Here is a 17,360-nt window from a genome sequence, read left to right as displayed (position 1 = left end):
AACTAGGCATTGTCTCATACTCTTCATTTCAATATTTCCCAAAATGAAATACAAAACTGCATATATCTCCCATATTTTCCAAGCCATTTGTTATTTCAGTGACAAGTGCATCTCTGTAGAAATGATACTGAGGCTTACAGCACTTACAAGAGGAATGTCTTCGTCTATATATATAAAAAAACAAGTGGCCTGACAGATCATCAATGCCCCATCCCAAACCCCTGGGCCTAGAAATCCCAAATTCAGGGAGTTCATTCCTTCCATGATATCAATGCCCACTAAAAGAATAGTTTTTTAAAGAAATTTGACCCCTAAGTGGATGAAAAGGGGTAAAATGTGTTTTCCCTATGGGGTAAAGCTTTGCTGTGTGCCTAACAGTCTGGTGCCTGCTTCAAACCTCCCAACCCCACCCCTGATTGGTCAGGTGTGGAGCTCTGTGTTCTGAGGTGGCAGTCAGTTAATGGAGACTACAGACAGTTAAAGCACCACCCTCTCTCTGATTGCTCAGGTGTGCCGCTCTGTGTTCTGAGGTAAAAATTAGTTAAAGGAGACTGCAGACAGTGAACAGGTGTCTTGACTGACTCATCAATGCCCAGCCCAAACCCCTGGACCTGTGTAATAACACTGCTACTGGGAAAGACATTGGAAAATTCCTGGAGATTTGAGGGGTGGAACATGGAGAGGGTGGGGTTTGACCTCAAACAGATACAATACCATAGACTCCACCCTCCACACCACCCACTTCCTCCTGGGGAACCATTGTTGCCGCTCTCCAGGTGTGAGGGCTGGAGATCACTCAAAATTACAACTGCTCTCCAGATGGCAAAGATCAGCTCCTCTGGAGAAAACTGCTGATTAGCAGGCTGGACTCTGGGTCATTATAACCTGTCAGGGCTTTTTCTTTTGAAGGAGGAACGCAGTTCCAGCTGGCTTGGTGTCAGGGTGTGTGGCCTAATATGCAAATGAGTTCTTGATGGGCTTTTCCTACAAAAAAAGCCCAGTATGAAACAATGGTGATGTCAGAGATGTGGCCTAATATGCAAATGAGTTCCTGCTGAGCTTTTTCTACAAAGAAAGCCCTGCACCCTGTTGAGGTTGTTTGCCTCCTGCTTTAGTCCACACTATGAGTTCAGACCACACACAGGTTTTTTCATCTTAACCTACCTCACAGGGTTGTTGTGCAGACCAAAAGAGGAAATCAGCTCTAAACCAGAATGGGCATTTTTCATAACAGTCAGTATGGCAATTGAGTTTCTAAATCTTCCAAAGCCAAAACACCCTTCTCACCTAAAACAAACAAAAACATTTAAAAGTAGCTCAATGCCATAGTGAAGCACGGATTTCGGGCTAGTTCCAAAATAAAATAGAGTTTCAGATTGAGTCATGACAGTTGGCAGGCTGGAAAAGAAGACACAAACTGGGCAGCCAGTGCTAATGGTGCCATACATCCAGGCATTAAAGGAAGCCTTCCCATATAAAGAAGGGAACTTTATGAGACCATGGAAGCCAAAGCAAACTAACATTGCCCCTGGTGCCTGAATGCTCCAAGCTGTAAATCTCAAAATACATTGAGTGTCTCAGAAGTATAAGCAGTACAAGATGCATTTGCAAACATAGTGCAAACATATGGCACTAATTGCCAAAACAATGTAGTTGAGCCCTTGCTGCCTTTCGTTTGGAGCTAACCTAAATTAATTTTGGAATTCCTTTGGAATTTCCTATACTTTATGCACCCAAATTGGCCCTGAAACATTCTGTGAGCATTTTGAGAGTTCTTGTTTAAAAATAAAGCTAAGCCAAAACTTTGAGGCCAGTACCCAAATGTCTGTTGGTGGCATAAAAGGATTCCACCTTCTGTAACACTCCCACTGAAAATGATTTGAAAGCCACCACCTGTGCTTATGTACCAGTTTCTGCCTTGCCCTTCATCACACTCCCAGAAACTACCAGCATCACAGGAAAATAGCCACACTTCCTATTCTCTACTCTTGTGGATAGCAGCTGTGGCAGGAGGCAGGACTTTAGCCTAAGTAGCTACATCATCTTTCTACTTCAGTTGACTAGACTGCACAAGGTAGGGGATGTAAACAGAGTGGTATCTCCCTCTTTTCACTCAAACAGTTACCCATAAAATTGGTACCTCACTTAAAGGCTATCAGAATGTAACACTTTTAGAATCTGAAGTAAATTGTCTATTATTAGTAGCTTCAGTTGTTGCTCATATGTTTAAAAGTATAGCTTCTGCTTCAAAGACATGCGAGCTCTATATTCAAGAGTACAAATGAAGCATATTTCTTTGGGGCATGAATGCCTGCTGCTTAGTTGCTTCCTAGTTCTAGATTTTTGTACAGCATTTTGAAATTTGTTTGTAAGAACTGAGTTGTAAGGTAAAGGAGCAGTTGTATGGGAAATAGGAGTACAGGAAATTTGTGTAGATGGCACAGACACTGTCACTTTGAGTCCTGAAATCTCATCTATTCCCCCTATGCATTACTACTTAGTCAATTACAGTTTCTTCCAAGTGGTGTTTAGAATTGATTATTTTTCTTATGCTGAGCTTCCTGATCCATTAATTCCACACACAAAAATTATTTGCCACCATTCAAATACTGTAGAAGTACACGGTGTGTTCCCCCCCCCCCCCCCCGAAATTCATTTGTCATAAATAGAAGTATGGATGGATAATTCTGGTCTCTGTATTGGACTGCAAATTTAAAATCTTCCTTGAATGAAGGACAATGTTTTAAATTTGAATGCTATCAGCTGGGATCTTTCCCCCAAATGCCTGCTCCATTAATTTCATGAGCAGTAAAAGGGGAGATCTGGAAATCACATTCTTCAAGAAATTTATCTGTCACTGCACAGGAAAGGTCAGCTCCCACCCACCCCCTTCACATACAGAAATGCCCATGTGCATATTCGAGCATGCCCCAGGGCTGTAGCAGAGCTTGATAGATGCTGAGATAGCTGTGTTTTGATAGAGGTAATTTTCCTCAGATGGGTTTCAGCACCCCATGAATCAAAACCTGTCAGTGAGGAGCTAAAGATGGAGTGAAGTTTATTGTAAGCCTGTTTGCATCTGACACTGGTGTGCTAGGGGGTCAAGTGAGTGAGATCATTAGAACCAGTGTTGATTTAGTGGGATTGTTACACACTTTCCCTCCAGGGCAGTGAGTGGGGGTGGGGTATTATACAAGGTTACTGGAAAAATAAATAAAAACTTCATCTTACTGTAGTATTTTACATGCCCTAAAACATCAGTTAATCCATTTAAAGTCGCTGTTTGACGGATTCCCTCACCCCTCTCTCCCAAATTGCATCTGTGTCATAAAGGTACTGATTTGGTTGTCATCAACAATGTAAATAATGTGGTATTTTATTGTTAATCCAGAGGGCTGCATTGGAGTATATGTAAATAACATGTCACAGTTTTGCTGTGCTATGCAGTTCTTCCACTTCATGAACTGGAAGGTACTTGATTCAGCAGAAAGTTTCATGTTCTTGTATGTTTTGAATAATTAGGTGACAAATTATTTTTCTTCCCTTATAACAGTTCTGAAATATTTCTTAAAATGGTCCATTAATTTCTTAAAATGGTCCCAAAAAGCAAGGCACTTTTTATTGTGTAATAGTAACAGTATAGCCATATATTTTTCAGACTGTGTGCCTGCATTTTCATTAATACAGGAAAACCTGAGGGTTCCTTCATGTGCAGATTAATCTGTGTCAGAAAAGCGTGCAATTTGCAAAATTTAAATGACCATGCATACATTGCAAAGAAGCCACTGCATATATCATTTTCCCAGTCCATGTACCCAGGGCATACTGCCAAACATCAGTACTCTATTCAAATCAGTACTCAGAAATAGCATGAAGTCCTGGCTCCTGCTGCCTCTCTCCCTCATCCCCCAGTATTATCTTATTTTTTATGTTTTGTAATTTACTTTTACTCATGCATTTTTCCTTTTTTCATTATGGGAGAAAATGTCAAGTCATAAAAGTCTGTTAAGGCAGTGCTTATCAGCTGTTTCAATGTTCCATTTTCTATTTTTAATATTTGCTCCCATGTATGTGATAGTTAGGGAGGGAAGGTGTCCAGATCTTGGAAGCTAAGGAGGGTCAGCCCTGGTTAGTACCTGGATGGGCAGCCTCCAAGGAAGACTGCAGAGGAAGTCAATGGCAAACCACCTCTGCTTCTCACTTGCCTTGAAAGCCCCTTGCTCTGGTTGTTATAAGTCGGCTGCAATTTGATGGCACTTTATACACACACATGTGGCAGTTAAGAGAAGATATCCTGGTTGTCACTACTTCTTTGTTCAGTTCATAATACATTTTAGGCATTCAAACTTCACAACAACTTTTCTTTAAGAGAGAGGGAGGGAGAAATGGTATTCCAGTTATCCTTGTAAAATGTGTCTGGTCTTGATCATGGTATTGCTTTAATAATATACTATTCTTTGGTAAAGGCATCTGATATTTCAGTACTAAAATAAAACTGTAAATGTTATCAGGTTCATTTCAAGATTCTGGTTATCACAACACCTTTAATGACCTTGTAGGACTACTTCTGCTATCTTCTGCCATGACAGTTTCATTCATCTGATCAAAGCCTTCTGAAGGTGCCACCCTGCAAACAGATAAGATACATATTCACACTCTTTAGTGGCTAAGACACTGTGGAACAGCCTGCCAGAGAAGGTCAGGAAGCACCACACACACACACACACACACACACACATGCATGCACACTTCTTTTAACTTAGAGAAATTGCAAAACAGAAATATTCAAGATGGCATTTTATAAAGGGGTTATAACTGTAGTGCAATGGAATCACTCAGGGGCCTGATTTTACAAGGGAATAGGATTGTAGTATATTGCAGTGTTTGTGTATCACTTTGCTTTTACTGCATTGACCTCTACCTTTAATCTGCTTTCTGCATTATAAGTCAATACCATATCTGTCTTTGCATTGTTTTCCAGTTCTGTAATCTAGTCTTGTTGGCCTTGTTTATTGGATACTTTATGCAGTCTGACTGAATTGTTTTCGATATCTTTGATCTGTCTGGAGTCTCAATGAGAAAGGCAAACTATAAATGAAGTAAATATAATAACTATCCTGCATTTCCAGAGCCTTTGGGTCTGATGTATAGCATTCAGCAAGGTAAAACTGAGCTCCAAATGCAATTTTTTTTTGATGGTACATAAGAGTAGTTAGGATAGACAATTTACATTATGCCAGCTGTGACCATCTGTGCTTTTAAAAACTTAGAAGTGCTGTGTAAACAGATAAACGACTGTGAAGGGTTAATTCTTCACAGATCCAGAGAGCCTTTAGTGACAGGCTGTTCCAAGGAATCTAATTGGTTAGCATCAGCAGAGCAGAGAAAGACTTCTAAACTGGATGCTGGGGAGGATGGAGTCTGATTTTAGCCTTAGCTGAGAGCAGTTTAGAAACCTTAAAAATCAGTTAAAAACTCAAGACGAGTACTGGTGTTTCAAGAGAAGGGGTCTGGGTACTGGAAAGAGTGTACCAGCTTTCTGGAAACCAAAAGAGTTACTCAAAGAAGTATACTGGAGTGTTTGGAAAACACTGGAACAAAAGCGTCTCAACATAAAGATTTAAATCACTGTGAAAAGCTTAAGAAACTCTCGTTAGCCTGAAACAGAAGAGCTAAAGTCTGTGCATGTACTAATTTTAACTTAGATGTTTCAGTGGTGCAGCAAGATTAGTCAGTTTGGAAGTGAGATCCTTTCACAGGTCATTATATTCCTAAAGATCCAGCCTCAGTTCTTTTAGATCTATGGCCAAAACACAGAATCGCTCCAGATACTAAAGCAGGGGTGGCCAAACCTACTTAATGTAAGAGCCACAAAGAATAAATGTCATATGTTTGAGTGCCACAAGACATGAACATCCAATTTTTGAGAGAGAAGGAAGGAAGGCAAATAGATAGAGGGAGGGAGACGAGGGGGGGGAAGCAACTTTAAATGCATTATCCAAGCTGCTGGCTGGCTTGGCTTAGAGAAGTGATTTAAAGAGACAAATTCCTTCTCCAAGTAGGCCGGGGGGGCGGGGGGGGGGGGCTTCGAGAGCCACACAGTATATGTGAAAGAATCATGTGTGGCTCCTAAGCCACAGTGGCCACCCCTGTACTAAAGACTTCATATCCACCATATTGGAAGCAGCAAAACATGATCTTGCAGCAACTTTGAAATTGCAGCATATTCCCTTGATGCATCAGTGGTACCAAAAGGTACAGGATTACTTTTTGTTAAACAAGACCACAGATTGGATAACACAGCACAATTCACAGTTTACATCTAAAAGTAGTTTGTCTAAATGATCGGCTTGGCTTGATGCTTTTGATGTTTCTGCAAACAACTTGTAAGGAAAACCTTTAATTAGTTCCCAATCCGTATATCTTTATCATTAAGTGTTAAAAATGTCTACCTGTGACTTGAACACCATCTTTTTCTTTTTATTAGTAAGATAAGCCCTTAAAGGTAGTTTGAAGCTAGTAATGAAATTAATCGTTTCCTTACAACCTTACTGATTATTTTGTAGCTGTAATGTATTGTATTTTATTCTATTATTCAGAAAACAGTTTGATCGGGGCAGCTCAGTCAGTAAAGGCAAAGAAAAACTAGGAAAGTCTTGCCTCTGAGGAGAAGTGGATGGGGCTGTCATAGCAAATAGAGACTACCTGGATGCCTCAGTGTTAGGTCAGGTTCCAAGAATGGCAGAAGTAGTCCAAGATAACCAAAGTTGAGTTTAGAGGTCCATACAACCCAAACTGCATTCCATCGTCCATTTCAAAGTTACATCTGCCAGCAGAATAAATCTGCCTGCTAATCTGCTATATACCACAGGTTCTCCAAATCCATTTCTTTAAGAATCAAGTAATGATTTCAACTCTTGTCACCTTCATAATAGCCCTCAGAAAAAGACTTAAAAAGTAGTATTGGAGTAGAAAATTGAAGTATGCTGTTGGCAAGCCCATAGAATTAGGAATTTAGTATTACAAAATGTTATAAATGTGCAGAAAGAGTATCTGCATGCTATTATAGTAACAACTGCTGCTGTTGTCAGAAGCCCCTGAGAAACGGCTGCATTTTTAATTAGAACATTTCAATCACTCCTGTTGCCACAACAGATGAAGATGTCATAATTAATAAAGCTGAGCCTGGTTGCTATGGTGTCATTTATGTAAGGGATTGACATAATGAAGGCAGTCCTGCCACTCGCTGAGGAGGTGTCAAGCACAACTTCTGTGACAAAAGTTGCCTGCTGCACCAGTGATGTCATCGGGCTTGCTTTGTGAGTTGATTGATATTTTGGTTTGCATTTGTTTTTAAAAAGCAGGGTGCTTGTCACTTCTTGACTGATTAATGTCAATTAATCAAACCTGAGCACTGATAATTAATTAGAAAATATTTGCAAAGATGTACTATGGAGAAACGAGCAGACTTTATATAGTAATTGGGGAACTGTTCTCTCAGGTTTTCATTCTCACCATTTGATTATTTTTTATATGACCAGCTGATGACAAGATTCAAACCCACATTTTATCAGAGCACTTAATGGGTGTGGGAAGCTGTGCATTCAGCTAGAATTTCATAAAACCTAGCAATATAGTTAAAGGTCTTAGCTTGCTCATTTCTGTCATTCCATTGACTCTTGCATCCTCAATATGATGATTGTGAAAGGCTATCATTATTTTAGTACCTCTCGTGGCCAGCGCTACTGGATAATCAAATATATCAAACAGGACAGAAGGGAAACTGTAAATGTGTTGCATGAACAGGTGAAGAGAATTGCAGGAGTAGAGCAAAGTAATTGGACAATCTTGGTAGGCTGAAAATAGCACAAGAGAACTCCTGTGGTAAATGGATGTGGTCGAAGCTCTTAAAAGGCAATGATGGACTTGATTATTACTGTACGCCAAGACCAGCAGCATGGCTAAAGGTTAAGAGAATAAAAAGCTACCTTTTGGGAAATCTAGTGGCTGATTTGTTTTCAATTCCCTTCCTAATAATTCCCAGCATGGCGTTAGCCTTTTTTATTGCAAACTCACACTGTCTTGACATTTTCAGTGAGTTATCTACCACGACCCCAAGATCTCTCTCTTGGTCAGTCTCTGCCAGTTCACACCCCATTTTTACACTTCTCCTTCATGGCCCACTAAAATTTGGAGGTGGAGCCAGGAGACTTTGGGGGTGGAGCCGGGAGACAGGAATTATGTCATTTCCTGTGGTGTCAAGGACCAAGTGATGTCACTTCCGGGGCACACTGAACCAAAACTCCGCCTGTTCCTGTGATGTCATTTCCAGGGCATTTCCCCCAAACCTGCCTCTTCTTTGGAAGTAAATACATTTTCAGAAAAATCTCTCTGAAACTCATGCTGAGCCAAAATGAGGGTGGAAAGTGGGCAGTCCTCTCTTTTCACCCCCACACCTGTATGTACCTATCTGTTAGTGTACTCTTCTCCAGCTTGCAAGCACTCCTAATGCCCATGTTCAATTGCCTGCACCACCTACACACCCCTTCCTCAACAGCACTGGCCAGTGTATGCAGTTGGTAGTGCTGTTGCCATTGCCATCAGGAATGCCAGCACTGTGTACCACCCACACTGGGCCCTGGCAGTTGCTCTACTTCAAAATATGCTGACACATTTAGTAGGCCCTTCCTTCAGCTGCTACTACTGGAACCCTGCCTCAAGCTACAATCAAGTTTGCTTGGTTTCAAGAAAATCTTTTGACAGCTATTTTTCATACTTTTCTTTGGTTGAAACACTGGGAAATTGCTGTGAAAAGGTAGCAGAGAATTATACTGCAATTAATGAATTAATTTCATGTTATATGAAGTTTATACAAGCTTTTCTGCAGTTATCTCAAAAAGGATATTTATGAGGGGCTTGCAGCTTTTTTCTGGCTGTGTTTCCCATGCTTTTAAAAGCAACCTGTTGTGCAGATACTTAGCCAGTGAACTACTTTCATCCTTTTAAATATCTACAGGAGGAGTTTAATTTTGATGTCAGACAGCTGTTAAAAGCAGGACCAGTAAAATGGTGCCAAGTTCATAGTACCATCTCTTCCAGTGCTGTTGAGATATACTGCTGTAATCTCCAATAATCTCTTTCTGCCCCACACCTCTTACTCTCACTCACTCACACAGAAATCTCATAGAAGGCCACCTGGCTACAACTGGGGGTGCCAACTTTTCATTGGCAGAGCTCCTATGTCTGCAACAACAGTACGATGAACAGAAAAGTTTCATTCAGTAAAAATGGAAAGAAAGAAAGGGAAAGAATGAAATGGAAGGAAAGGAAGTGGAAAAAAAGACATGGAAAGAAAGAACATAAACATAAGAGGAGCTATGTTGGATCAGGCTATTGGACTATCCAGTCCAAAATTCCCTCATACAATGCCCAAAAAGCACCAGAATGTCCACCAGTGGGGCCAGGGCACTAGAAGCCCTCCCACTGTTGCTTTCCCCCCCCCCCCCGCACCAAGAATACAGACAGAGCATCACTTGCACCTTCCTCACCATCAGATGACCCCAACCAGCAACAATGCTGCCCAGGTGTCATTTGGTAAAAAAAAAAAACAGCTACTGGAATGCCCACTCCCCGCTCCTCCTGGCTGAAAAAACACACACACCTTTCTTTGCCGCTTAGGCCTCCCAGGGAAATCTCCCCAAAAGAAGGCACATAAAAGCTCATACCTTGAAGAACACTTCATGGGTCTAAAGTGCCAATGGATGCCAGCTTTTCTCTCAAACACTGGGAGCGGGGGAGAAGGAAGGAGAGGCAGCCCAGCTCCTCTCTGCACAACACAGAGATGGGGCGGGGCTAGCTTTGACTTTTCTTGTGGCCTGGTAGTGAGGCTTCTGTGGCCCGGTACCAGGTCACGACCCTGCAAATGGGAAACACTAACCTATAGGAATTAGATTACAAGCATTGATTTCTTTATACTTATTCATAATACTGCTCATGAGCAAAACAAGAAGAAGAAGATATTGGATTTATATCCCGCCCTCCACTCCGAAGAGTCTCAGAGCGGCTCACAATCTCCTTTACCTTCCTCCCCCACAACAGACACCCTGTGAGGTGGGTGGGGCTGGAGAGGGCTCTCACAGCAGCTGCCCTTTCAAGGATAACCTCTGTCAAAGCTATGGCTGACCCAAGGCCATGCCAGCAGGTGCAAGTGGAGGAGTGGGGAATCAAACCCGGTTCTCCCAGAAAAGAGTCTGCACACTTAACCACTACACCAAACTGGCTCTCCACAATCCTAATTATGGACTAGAATGTAAATCTGTCACATTTTATCTCGCTTTCAACAACTCAAGAAGCTAGGTTAGACTGAGGGATAGTGAATAACCAGAGTTCACCCAATGAGCTTTATGGCACAGTGGAATTTGAACCTGGGTCTCCTAGCCCTGTCCTGCATTCTAATCATTTACACTATACCATAGCAATAATGCTCTGCCTCCTTATATTTGTGAGCAATACTCCCTCTAAGCCAGGGGTGTCAGACTGATTTGTCACGAGGGCAGAATCTGACATAAATGAGACCTTGTCGGTCCAGGCCATGTCAGACCGGGCCCATTTGTAGACCTATTTAAGATTAGGTAGCAGAAACAAACTTTATAAAGGACACAGGCAAACACAAAGAGCTTTTTTAAAAAACCTAAAACATGCTTAAAACATTAGCACTCATTAGTCTTAAAGGTTTATTTCTTGGATTTTCTCCCATGAGATCTGGGAACTGGGCAAAGGAAGCTATCCCTCCTTGCCTTCCTCCCCAAGGGAGGAGCCTCAGCCAATGGAGAAAATAGAGGTTTTGCTCTGTAGTTCCTGTGCGACTGAGCAGGTCTTGCAAAGCATGCAGAAGGAAGCAGATGATAACCAGTTGCTCAGGGGCCTGATTTGGCCCCGAGCCACATGTTTTACACCCTTGCTAAGCTGTGGAGTCTTGTGATCAAAAAATCTACTTTGTGAGCTACTGGCATTAAAGTTTTGAGCTGCTGCATAAATTAGTTTGCTCTGTGGCCATTTTTCCTGAGCTAAGACAAAAATGCATGAGCTAGAGGCTAAAAAACTATGAGCTAGTTCACACTAACTCAGCTTAGAGGGAACATTGCTTGTGAGTACTAACAACCTGTGGAGAGTTAAGCATACTCCTAATTAAGATGGAACAAGTTACCACAACCGCTTGGTGTCTTGTACACTTCTTTTGTACATGGTGTTGGCTATTACTGGACACAGAAGCTTGGATCCAGCACTCACTTTCTACTGTGGAAATGCACTTCTGAGAGGGAAGCTTTATCAATTCTACCCAACCGATCCAGCCCGCCCCCCCCTCCACATACACACACAATGTCCAGAATTCCTCTTAGGGGTCCTCTGAATCCTGTGGACATCATTGCAAAGAGTGTGGAGGGGGACTTCAACAGAATGGAGTAGTAACCTTTAATCCAGTCCAGGGTATTTGGATGACCTACTGTTTTGATTGCCTCTGTTAGCTCTTATATGTATGTATAGATATTTTACTCTTTTTTATAGTCTGAGCCAGCATGACTGCAGATATAAGAACATGAATATACTTCTATTTTGTATTTCTGCCTATTAGGATCAATCTGTGAGGAAAATCTTAGCTTTCTCTTTTAAGGCAATGGTGTCAAGGTGGGATTGATAATTGTGGTAGATATATAGTGATGCTAGGTTGCTGGTAATGTTGAACAGTCAGGCAAGCTGCACCCTATATAAACCTCCTGGGTCAACAACTTTTTGGTTTTTAAAAATTGTTTATATATGTTTTTAATCTTTTTACAACTGTAATTTTAAAATGTTTTATTATGATTGTTAGCCGCCCAGAGTCCGCTTGCGGAGTGGGTGACATATAAATACAAAGCAAATAAATAAAACCTCCATACTGATCCCCTCTACTGCTACATAATGCTTCATATGTCTGTTGTGGTCCTTTAAAGACAGGAGAGATAGTGTTGCTTCTTGAATCCAAGAAAAATACAGCACAGGGATGACAAAATGTTTGCACATTCTCTTCTCTTATTTGCTCTAAAGAACAACAGGTTCTGTAAATCTTGGAAAAAAGAGAAAGACAATATACACATCATAGCATTTCTCCAGGTAGAAAGAGCCAGATGTAATTTCCAGCTTTTAATGGCCAAGACTTTGCCACAACAATAGGAGTGAAGTGAGGAGCAGCAGGGAAGAGAAAGAAAGGAAAAGAAGTCAAATCATTAAAGTGAGTGGAGAAAAGTGTTTCTTGAAAAAAATATTTGCTGGACTATATAGGTAGGTAGGTAGGTACATTATTTTTAGCCACCTCTCCAGAAACTTTGTTATGCAACCAGCTTAAAACAACTGCATAATAGAATTTGTAAAAAATAAAACTTAATTAACCAAAAAGCAGCAATAAAAACAAAGCAATTTAAAACTAGTTAAAGTTTTAGTAAAAATCAGATACAAGTGTAATTAACTAAGACATCAAATAAATATCACCAGCATAAAATCCATATAAGCAGACCTGTTAAAAAGACCACAGCAGAAACAGGAAGACAAAAACCAGTTGCATATGATTATATAATTATGTTTGTACTAGGAATAAGGCCCGTTGTACAGAAAAATACAGTGGACTCTAGCAGGATGCTCTGGACGAGTGCCCTCCCACCCATGCTGTCTTCCCTCCCACCCACCCAAGTGAAGGCATTTATCCCCCCCAAGGGGAGCTGATCTTTGCCATCCAGAGAGCAGCTGTAATTCCAAGTGATCTCCTGCCCTCACCTGGAGATTGGCATCAATGGTTCCCAGAAGGAAATGGCTGGTTTGGAGAGTGGAGTCTATGACATTGTACCTGTCTGAGGTCCAATCCTCCTCAAACCCACCCTCTCCATGCTCCACCCCTCAGATCTCCAGGAATTTGCCAACCTGGAATTAGCAACTGCTAAGTTACATTGGCTGTCCTAGGGGGACTGCTGCTGAACAGGAGCAAGCAGCCAGGCCTAGTTAAGTCACACCAGTCAGTTGGCATCAAGTCACCCAGATGGTGCTGCCAGGCCTAGGGTACCCAGCCTCCAGGTGAAGCCTAAAGTTCTCCTGGGATCACAACTGAACTCCAGATCTCTCTCCCCATCCTGGAGAAAATAGCTGCTTTGGAGGGTGGATTCTATGGTATTATATTCAGCTGAGAGTTCTCCCTTTACTGCCTAACAACAATCTCTGGCTAGCAGCTTCCCCAGTGGGCCAATTCTTGTCTGTCTTGGGGCAAGGCTGAGGAGAAGAGGAAGTGAGTGACAGGAAAGAAGCAGCCGACATGGCCTCTGAGGAAACGCTCTTGGCAGGGCCAGGACTTGCCACCTAGTCACATTGCAATGGTGGTTTTCTAGCTGTTTCAGTGGCCTTTGGAGGCTATGTGTGCTAGGAGGCCATCTGTGTGAGCTATTGATGGGTCGGCACAGGTCTGGTGCTAGCAGCGGTCACAATGCCTTTTGTGAGGCCGCAGTAAAGTGGCAGCCCTTTCTGAAGCCGGTTGACAGAGAGGACACAGAGAAGCATCAGAGATGTGTCTGTCTCTGAGGTAAGACTGTTTTGGTGGTTTGTTCAACATTCTCAGGCCTGCAGTAGGCGGGGGCAGGGAAGTCAGTCAGTGGGAGGCCAGAGATGCTGATGGAACCATGATGGGCCAGTGGTTTATGGAATACATCCCTAAGCCAATGGATGAGCTCCATTTGGTCACCACCATTAAACGATGTATGTAAGTGTACACATGCATTACATATCAGGGGCACAGCCTTTGGGCAACTCTGAACATAGGAAAATAAAATAATTATGCAGTCTTGTAAAACTGACTTCCACTAAATGGCATTATAGGACTTGGAGAGAGGAAAGAACATAAATCAGCAATTAAATGGATCTCACAGGCAACTGAATTTTTTTCTTCCCATCTCTTTGAATAGACTGAAGATGATGAGAAGCTCAAAAAGAGAAAGGAGAGATTTGGTATTGTAACAAGCTCAGCTGGGGCAGGAACCACAGAGGACACAGAGGTAAAGATGAGAAGGGGCATGTTCTGTTTTTATAATGGTCTGAGTAGCAGTTAAATGTTTTATGCATTTCTCGTCCCCTACCCTGTGACTTTGCTCTCCTTCTAGGTCCCTGCATTGGTCTTGGCCATATAGATATTCCATCTGTGAATGACAATGAAAATTGCTCCTTTTTCTCCCTTTAGGATATATCAGGTCACTGTTCTTTTGCCACAGTGTTATTTATTTATAATTTATCACTGTCTTGATATCTCTTGTGAAATGTCTGTCCTATCCTCATGAGTTGAGTAGACTCTTGTGATTTGTCCAGAACCTATAAGTTAGCTTCCTGGCTGAACTGGGATTTGAATCTGGATCAGCAGATACAGCTTTCTGTCCATTAATTTGGATAGGTGGATGAGAGAGAGAGAGTAGAATAAGCAGGTAATGTTATTGTGGATGTGTATGGATTACCATCTCCCTGCATCTTCCAAGGCAGCTAAAAAGCTCCTTACTGAAACTATTGGCAAAGGAGAAGGAGAGAAGTAGTAATAGTTTTTCACTGTCTTTGATCTAACTTTGTAAAATCTGTATTATCAAGCTCGAATTTCTTTACATTTGTGCTGTGAGTCATCTCTGAACTTTAATAGAATTTTATGGCGAGTTCTCATAAGGGTCACAAAACAGTAGAGCTAGAATCTAACGTTGCTTTCCTTCCTATTGAATATTTTCCTAATCTCTTAAAGAAATTTTATAATTTTTGAATGATCTGTTACCACATCTCATAGCACATTTTGTAAGTTTTTACAGCCAAACAGGTTATCTCATTATGGATCTTCTGGTTCATCATTCTGAATAATTTATCACAAATTAAATTAAGTCAGGTCCTTGTCTTCCAACATGGTAGTTCTTTGTGTGCTTATGCTTATTGTGATTGGTACTGAGCCAGAGTCCCTGACACAAGAGGGTTTCTTGCTGAGAGCTGATGTTACCTCTGGAAGAGAAGCATTATTTGGGTATCTGAACCCCATTCCATGAATGAATCCTGGGTAGTTTAGACATGAAGTTTATTTTCTTTAGCATCTTGTATAGTGTTCAGATATGGCCTGGTGCTTTTTGTTTTTGCCAGATGTTTTGCAAGCAGTGCTATACAGAATGAAGTAGTAGCTGTAGAATGATCCCCCTGTTCAGTTTAAGTGAAGGGGGTGTTTGGGCTCTGGTCTGAGGGATTCCATGCTTTTCCGTTAGGTCACTTGGAGACTGCCTGAAACAAAAAGGTCTTTTTCTCGTATTGTGTATGCTGAACAGCACCTTTCCCCTGGAGATTCTTGATTAGGACTTCTGTTACCCCCCAGGCTATTTATCCTGGTAAAAATTAAGATTTATATGCCCCTGGTGTATTGACTTAGAGGCATATCTCAGAGACGCATGAGTATATTTAATGCATTTGACTGTGTCCCTCTCGCCTTCCCCATGAATAGAAGAGTGTTAACCCTTTGGCCTTTTACATTTCCCACCTCCCCATTGCCTGGAAGGCTTTCCAGGCCTCTAAAGTGGCCATTGTTCCTAGCATGGCTGTCTTGTATAACCCAGCAAGATGAAGCAACTGCCAGACCACTGTATCTCAAACTTTTACGTTTTAATTTCTTACTCTGGTTGGAAGCCCAGTTGCAAATGGGGTGACCCTTGTGAAATGCAATATGAAAAATAGTACTTTCTCAAACTGTGACACTCGTTGCTCTATCTTTACATGTGCTAAAAACATATTCACAGTTTGCCATTTTCCTTTGTCTTATCTCACCTTTCTTTTAATTCCTATTTGCAGGCAAAGAAAAGAAAAAGAGCAGAACGTTTTGGCCTCGTCTGATCCTCGTCTTAGTGCTTACCTGTTTGGGATGTGTCTTTTACACATTCTCGTTCTACATACCTAATAAGAAATACAGGTTTCTTCCTCACACAGATGTTAGCTTTGCATTTTAAAAGTAGCTGTTCAATTGTGCCCTTCCTCTTTGGACTTGTACATGAAACATGTTTTGGAGTATAGAATAAAAGTGTTCTTTTTGAATTTTTGCAGCAGTTTGAATTCTCTTTCATATTCTCTTATCAGCCACTTGTATTCAGTGTATTCCTGTGTGAAGAGAGTGTAAAAAATCTCCAATTTATTTCTCCTCTTTTGTACAGGTAGAAACTATTACATAAAATGAAAAATAGCAATCACTGAGTATAGAAGTAGAATGAATATGAAGATTTCTGATGCATTATTAGCTCAAATTAAAGTTAGCCAACAATATTTAAATCAGGCACAATCTGTACCCATCCTTACAAGTTTCCTGACACATTCATTTCTTCATTAATTCATTTTTTCTTATTGCCTATGGCTAAGTACTAGCCTTCTTCTTTCTCCCTCCCACCATTAACAATATAATTCCTAAAGATTATCTGGCAGCTGACTGCCCCCAATCTGAGAATAAAAAAAAAATTATGTTCAAAACCAAAGCACTTCTTTTCTTGGGTTCTACCACAAGTTCACTCACTGGGTCTTAAGAAGTAATATCTCAGGTCTGTCATACAACCAGCCTGGAAGGGACTTGTATAGTGACCAGATAAACTATAAGCCATGCTTTTTATATTTTATGCAGCTGTCTGTATACTAAAGGATACTTTTGACCCACAGAATGGGATTAATTGAATGACTGCTCATGGCTGTAGTTTAGAGCAGCCCAGGATGAAGCAAGCTAATGGATTTAGCCATGAATTTAGTAACCAGTGATACCCACACTCTCAGATGCTTTGTGTGTATGTAAAATGCCATCAAGTCACAGCTGACTTACGACAGCCCCATAGGGTTTTCAAGGCAAGAGACTAGCAGGTGGTTTGCCATTGCCTTCCTTTGCATAGTGACCCTGGAATTCCTTGGTAGTCTCCTGTCTAAATACTAACCAGTGCTGACCAGAGGTGCTTTATTGCTAATGGTATTTTAGAAGGCTTGTGGAAATTTCTGTCTAGCCATAAGATGAAAGAATTTTCTTTTTTGGAAGGTGTAGCATGAGATCAAAACACTGTAAGGATGGTAACCATAATAATAATAATAATAATAATAATAAATTTTATTTCTATCCCGCCCTCCCCACCTCAGCAGGCTCAGGGCGGCTAACAACATTTTATAAAAACATACAATAATAATAATAAAACCTTTAAGTTTAACAATATAAAACATCAACAATAAACTTAATAAGATTAAAAACCAGTTCAATAAATACAGTTATTCTGCGGTATAGTTCTTCAACCGCGTTGGCGGCTCCTTAATTTCTGATC

General features: G+C 41.1%; 1 protein-coding gene across 3 annotated transcripts in view; it reads left to right on the top strand.

Annotated features, from left to right (window-relative positions):
- The window catches only part of SARNP (SAP domain containing ribonucleoprotein), an 86,932-nt gene extending 70,822 nt beyond the window's left edge, over nt 1–16,110 (top strand). For 2 of the 3 annotated variants that reach the window (XM_060253149.1, XM_060253148.1), the window contains 2 exons: nt 13,980–14,069; nt 15,871–16,110. In XM_060253149.1, the coding sequence (XP_060109132.1) occupies nt 13,980–14,069; nt 15,871–15,912 (132 nt within the window). In that variant the 3' untranslated portion in view covers nt 15,913–16,110. Of the gene's footprint in view, nt 1–13,979; nt 14,124–15,870 lie in introns of those variants that run through there. The other variant, XM_060253147.1, reaches the window with a different exon arrangement.
- The last annotated feature ends 1,250 nt before the right edge of the window (nt 16,111–17,360 follow it).

Source organism: Heteronotia binoei, chromosome 13 (genome assembly GCF_032191835.1).
Source record: "Heteronotia binoei isolate CCM8104 ecotype False Entrance Well chromosome 13, APGP_CSIRO_Hbin_v1, whole genome shotgun sequence".
NCBI lineage: Eukaryota > Metazoa > Chordata > Lepidosauria > Squamata > Gekkonidae > Heteronotia > Heteronotia binoei.
The sequence above is the reverse complement of the archived record's forward strand: the minus strand, read 5'-3'. Positions and strand labels throughout refer to the sequence as shown.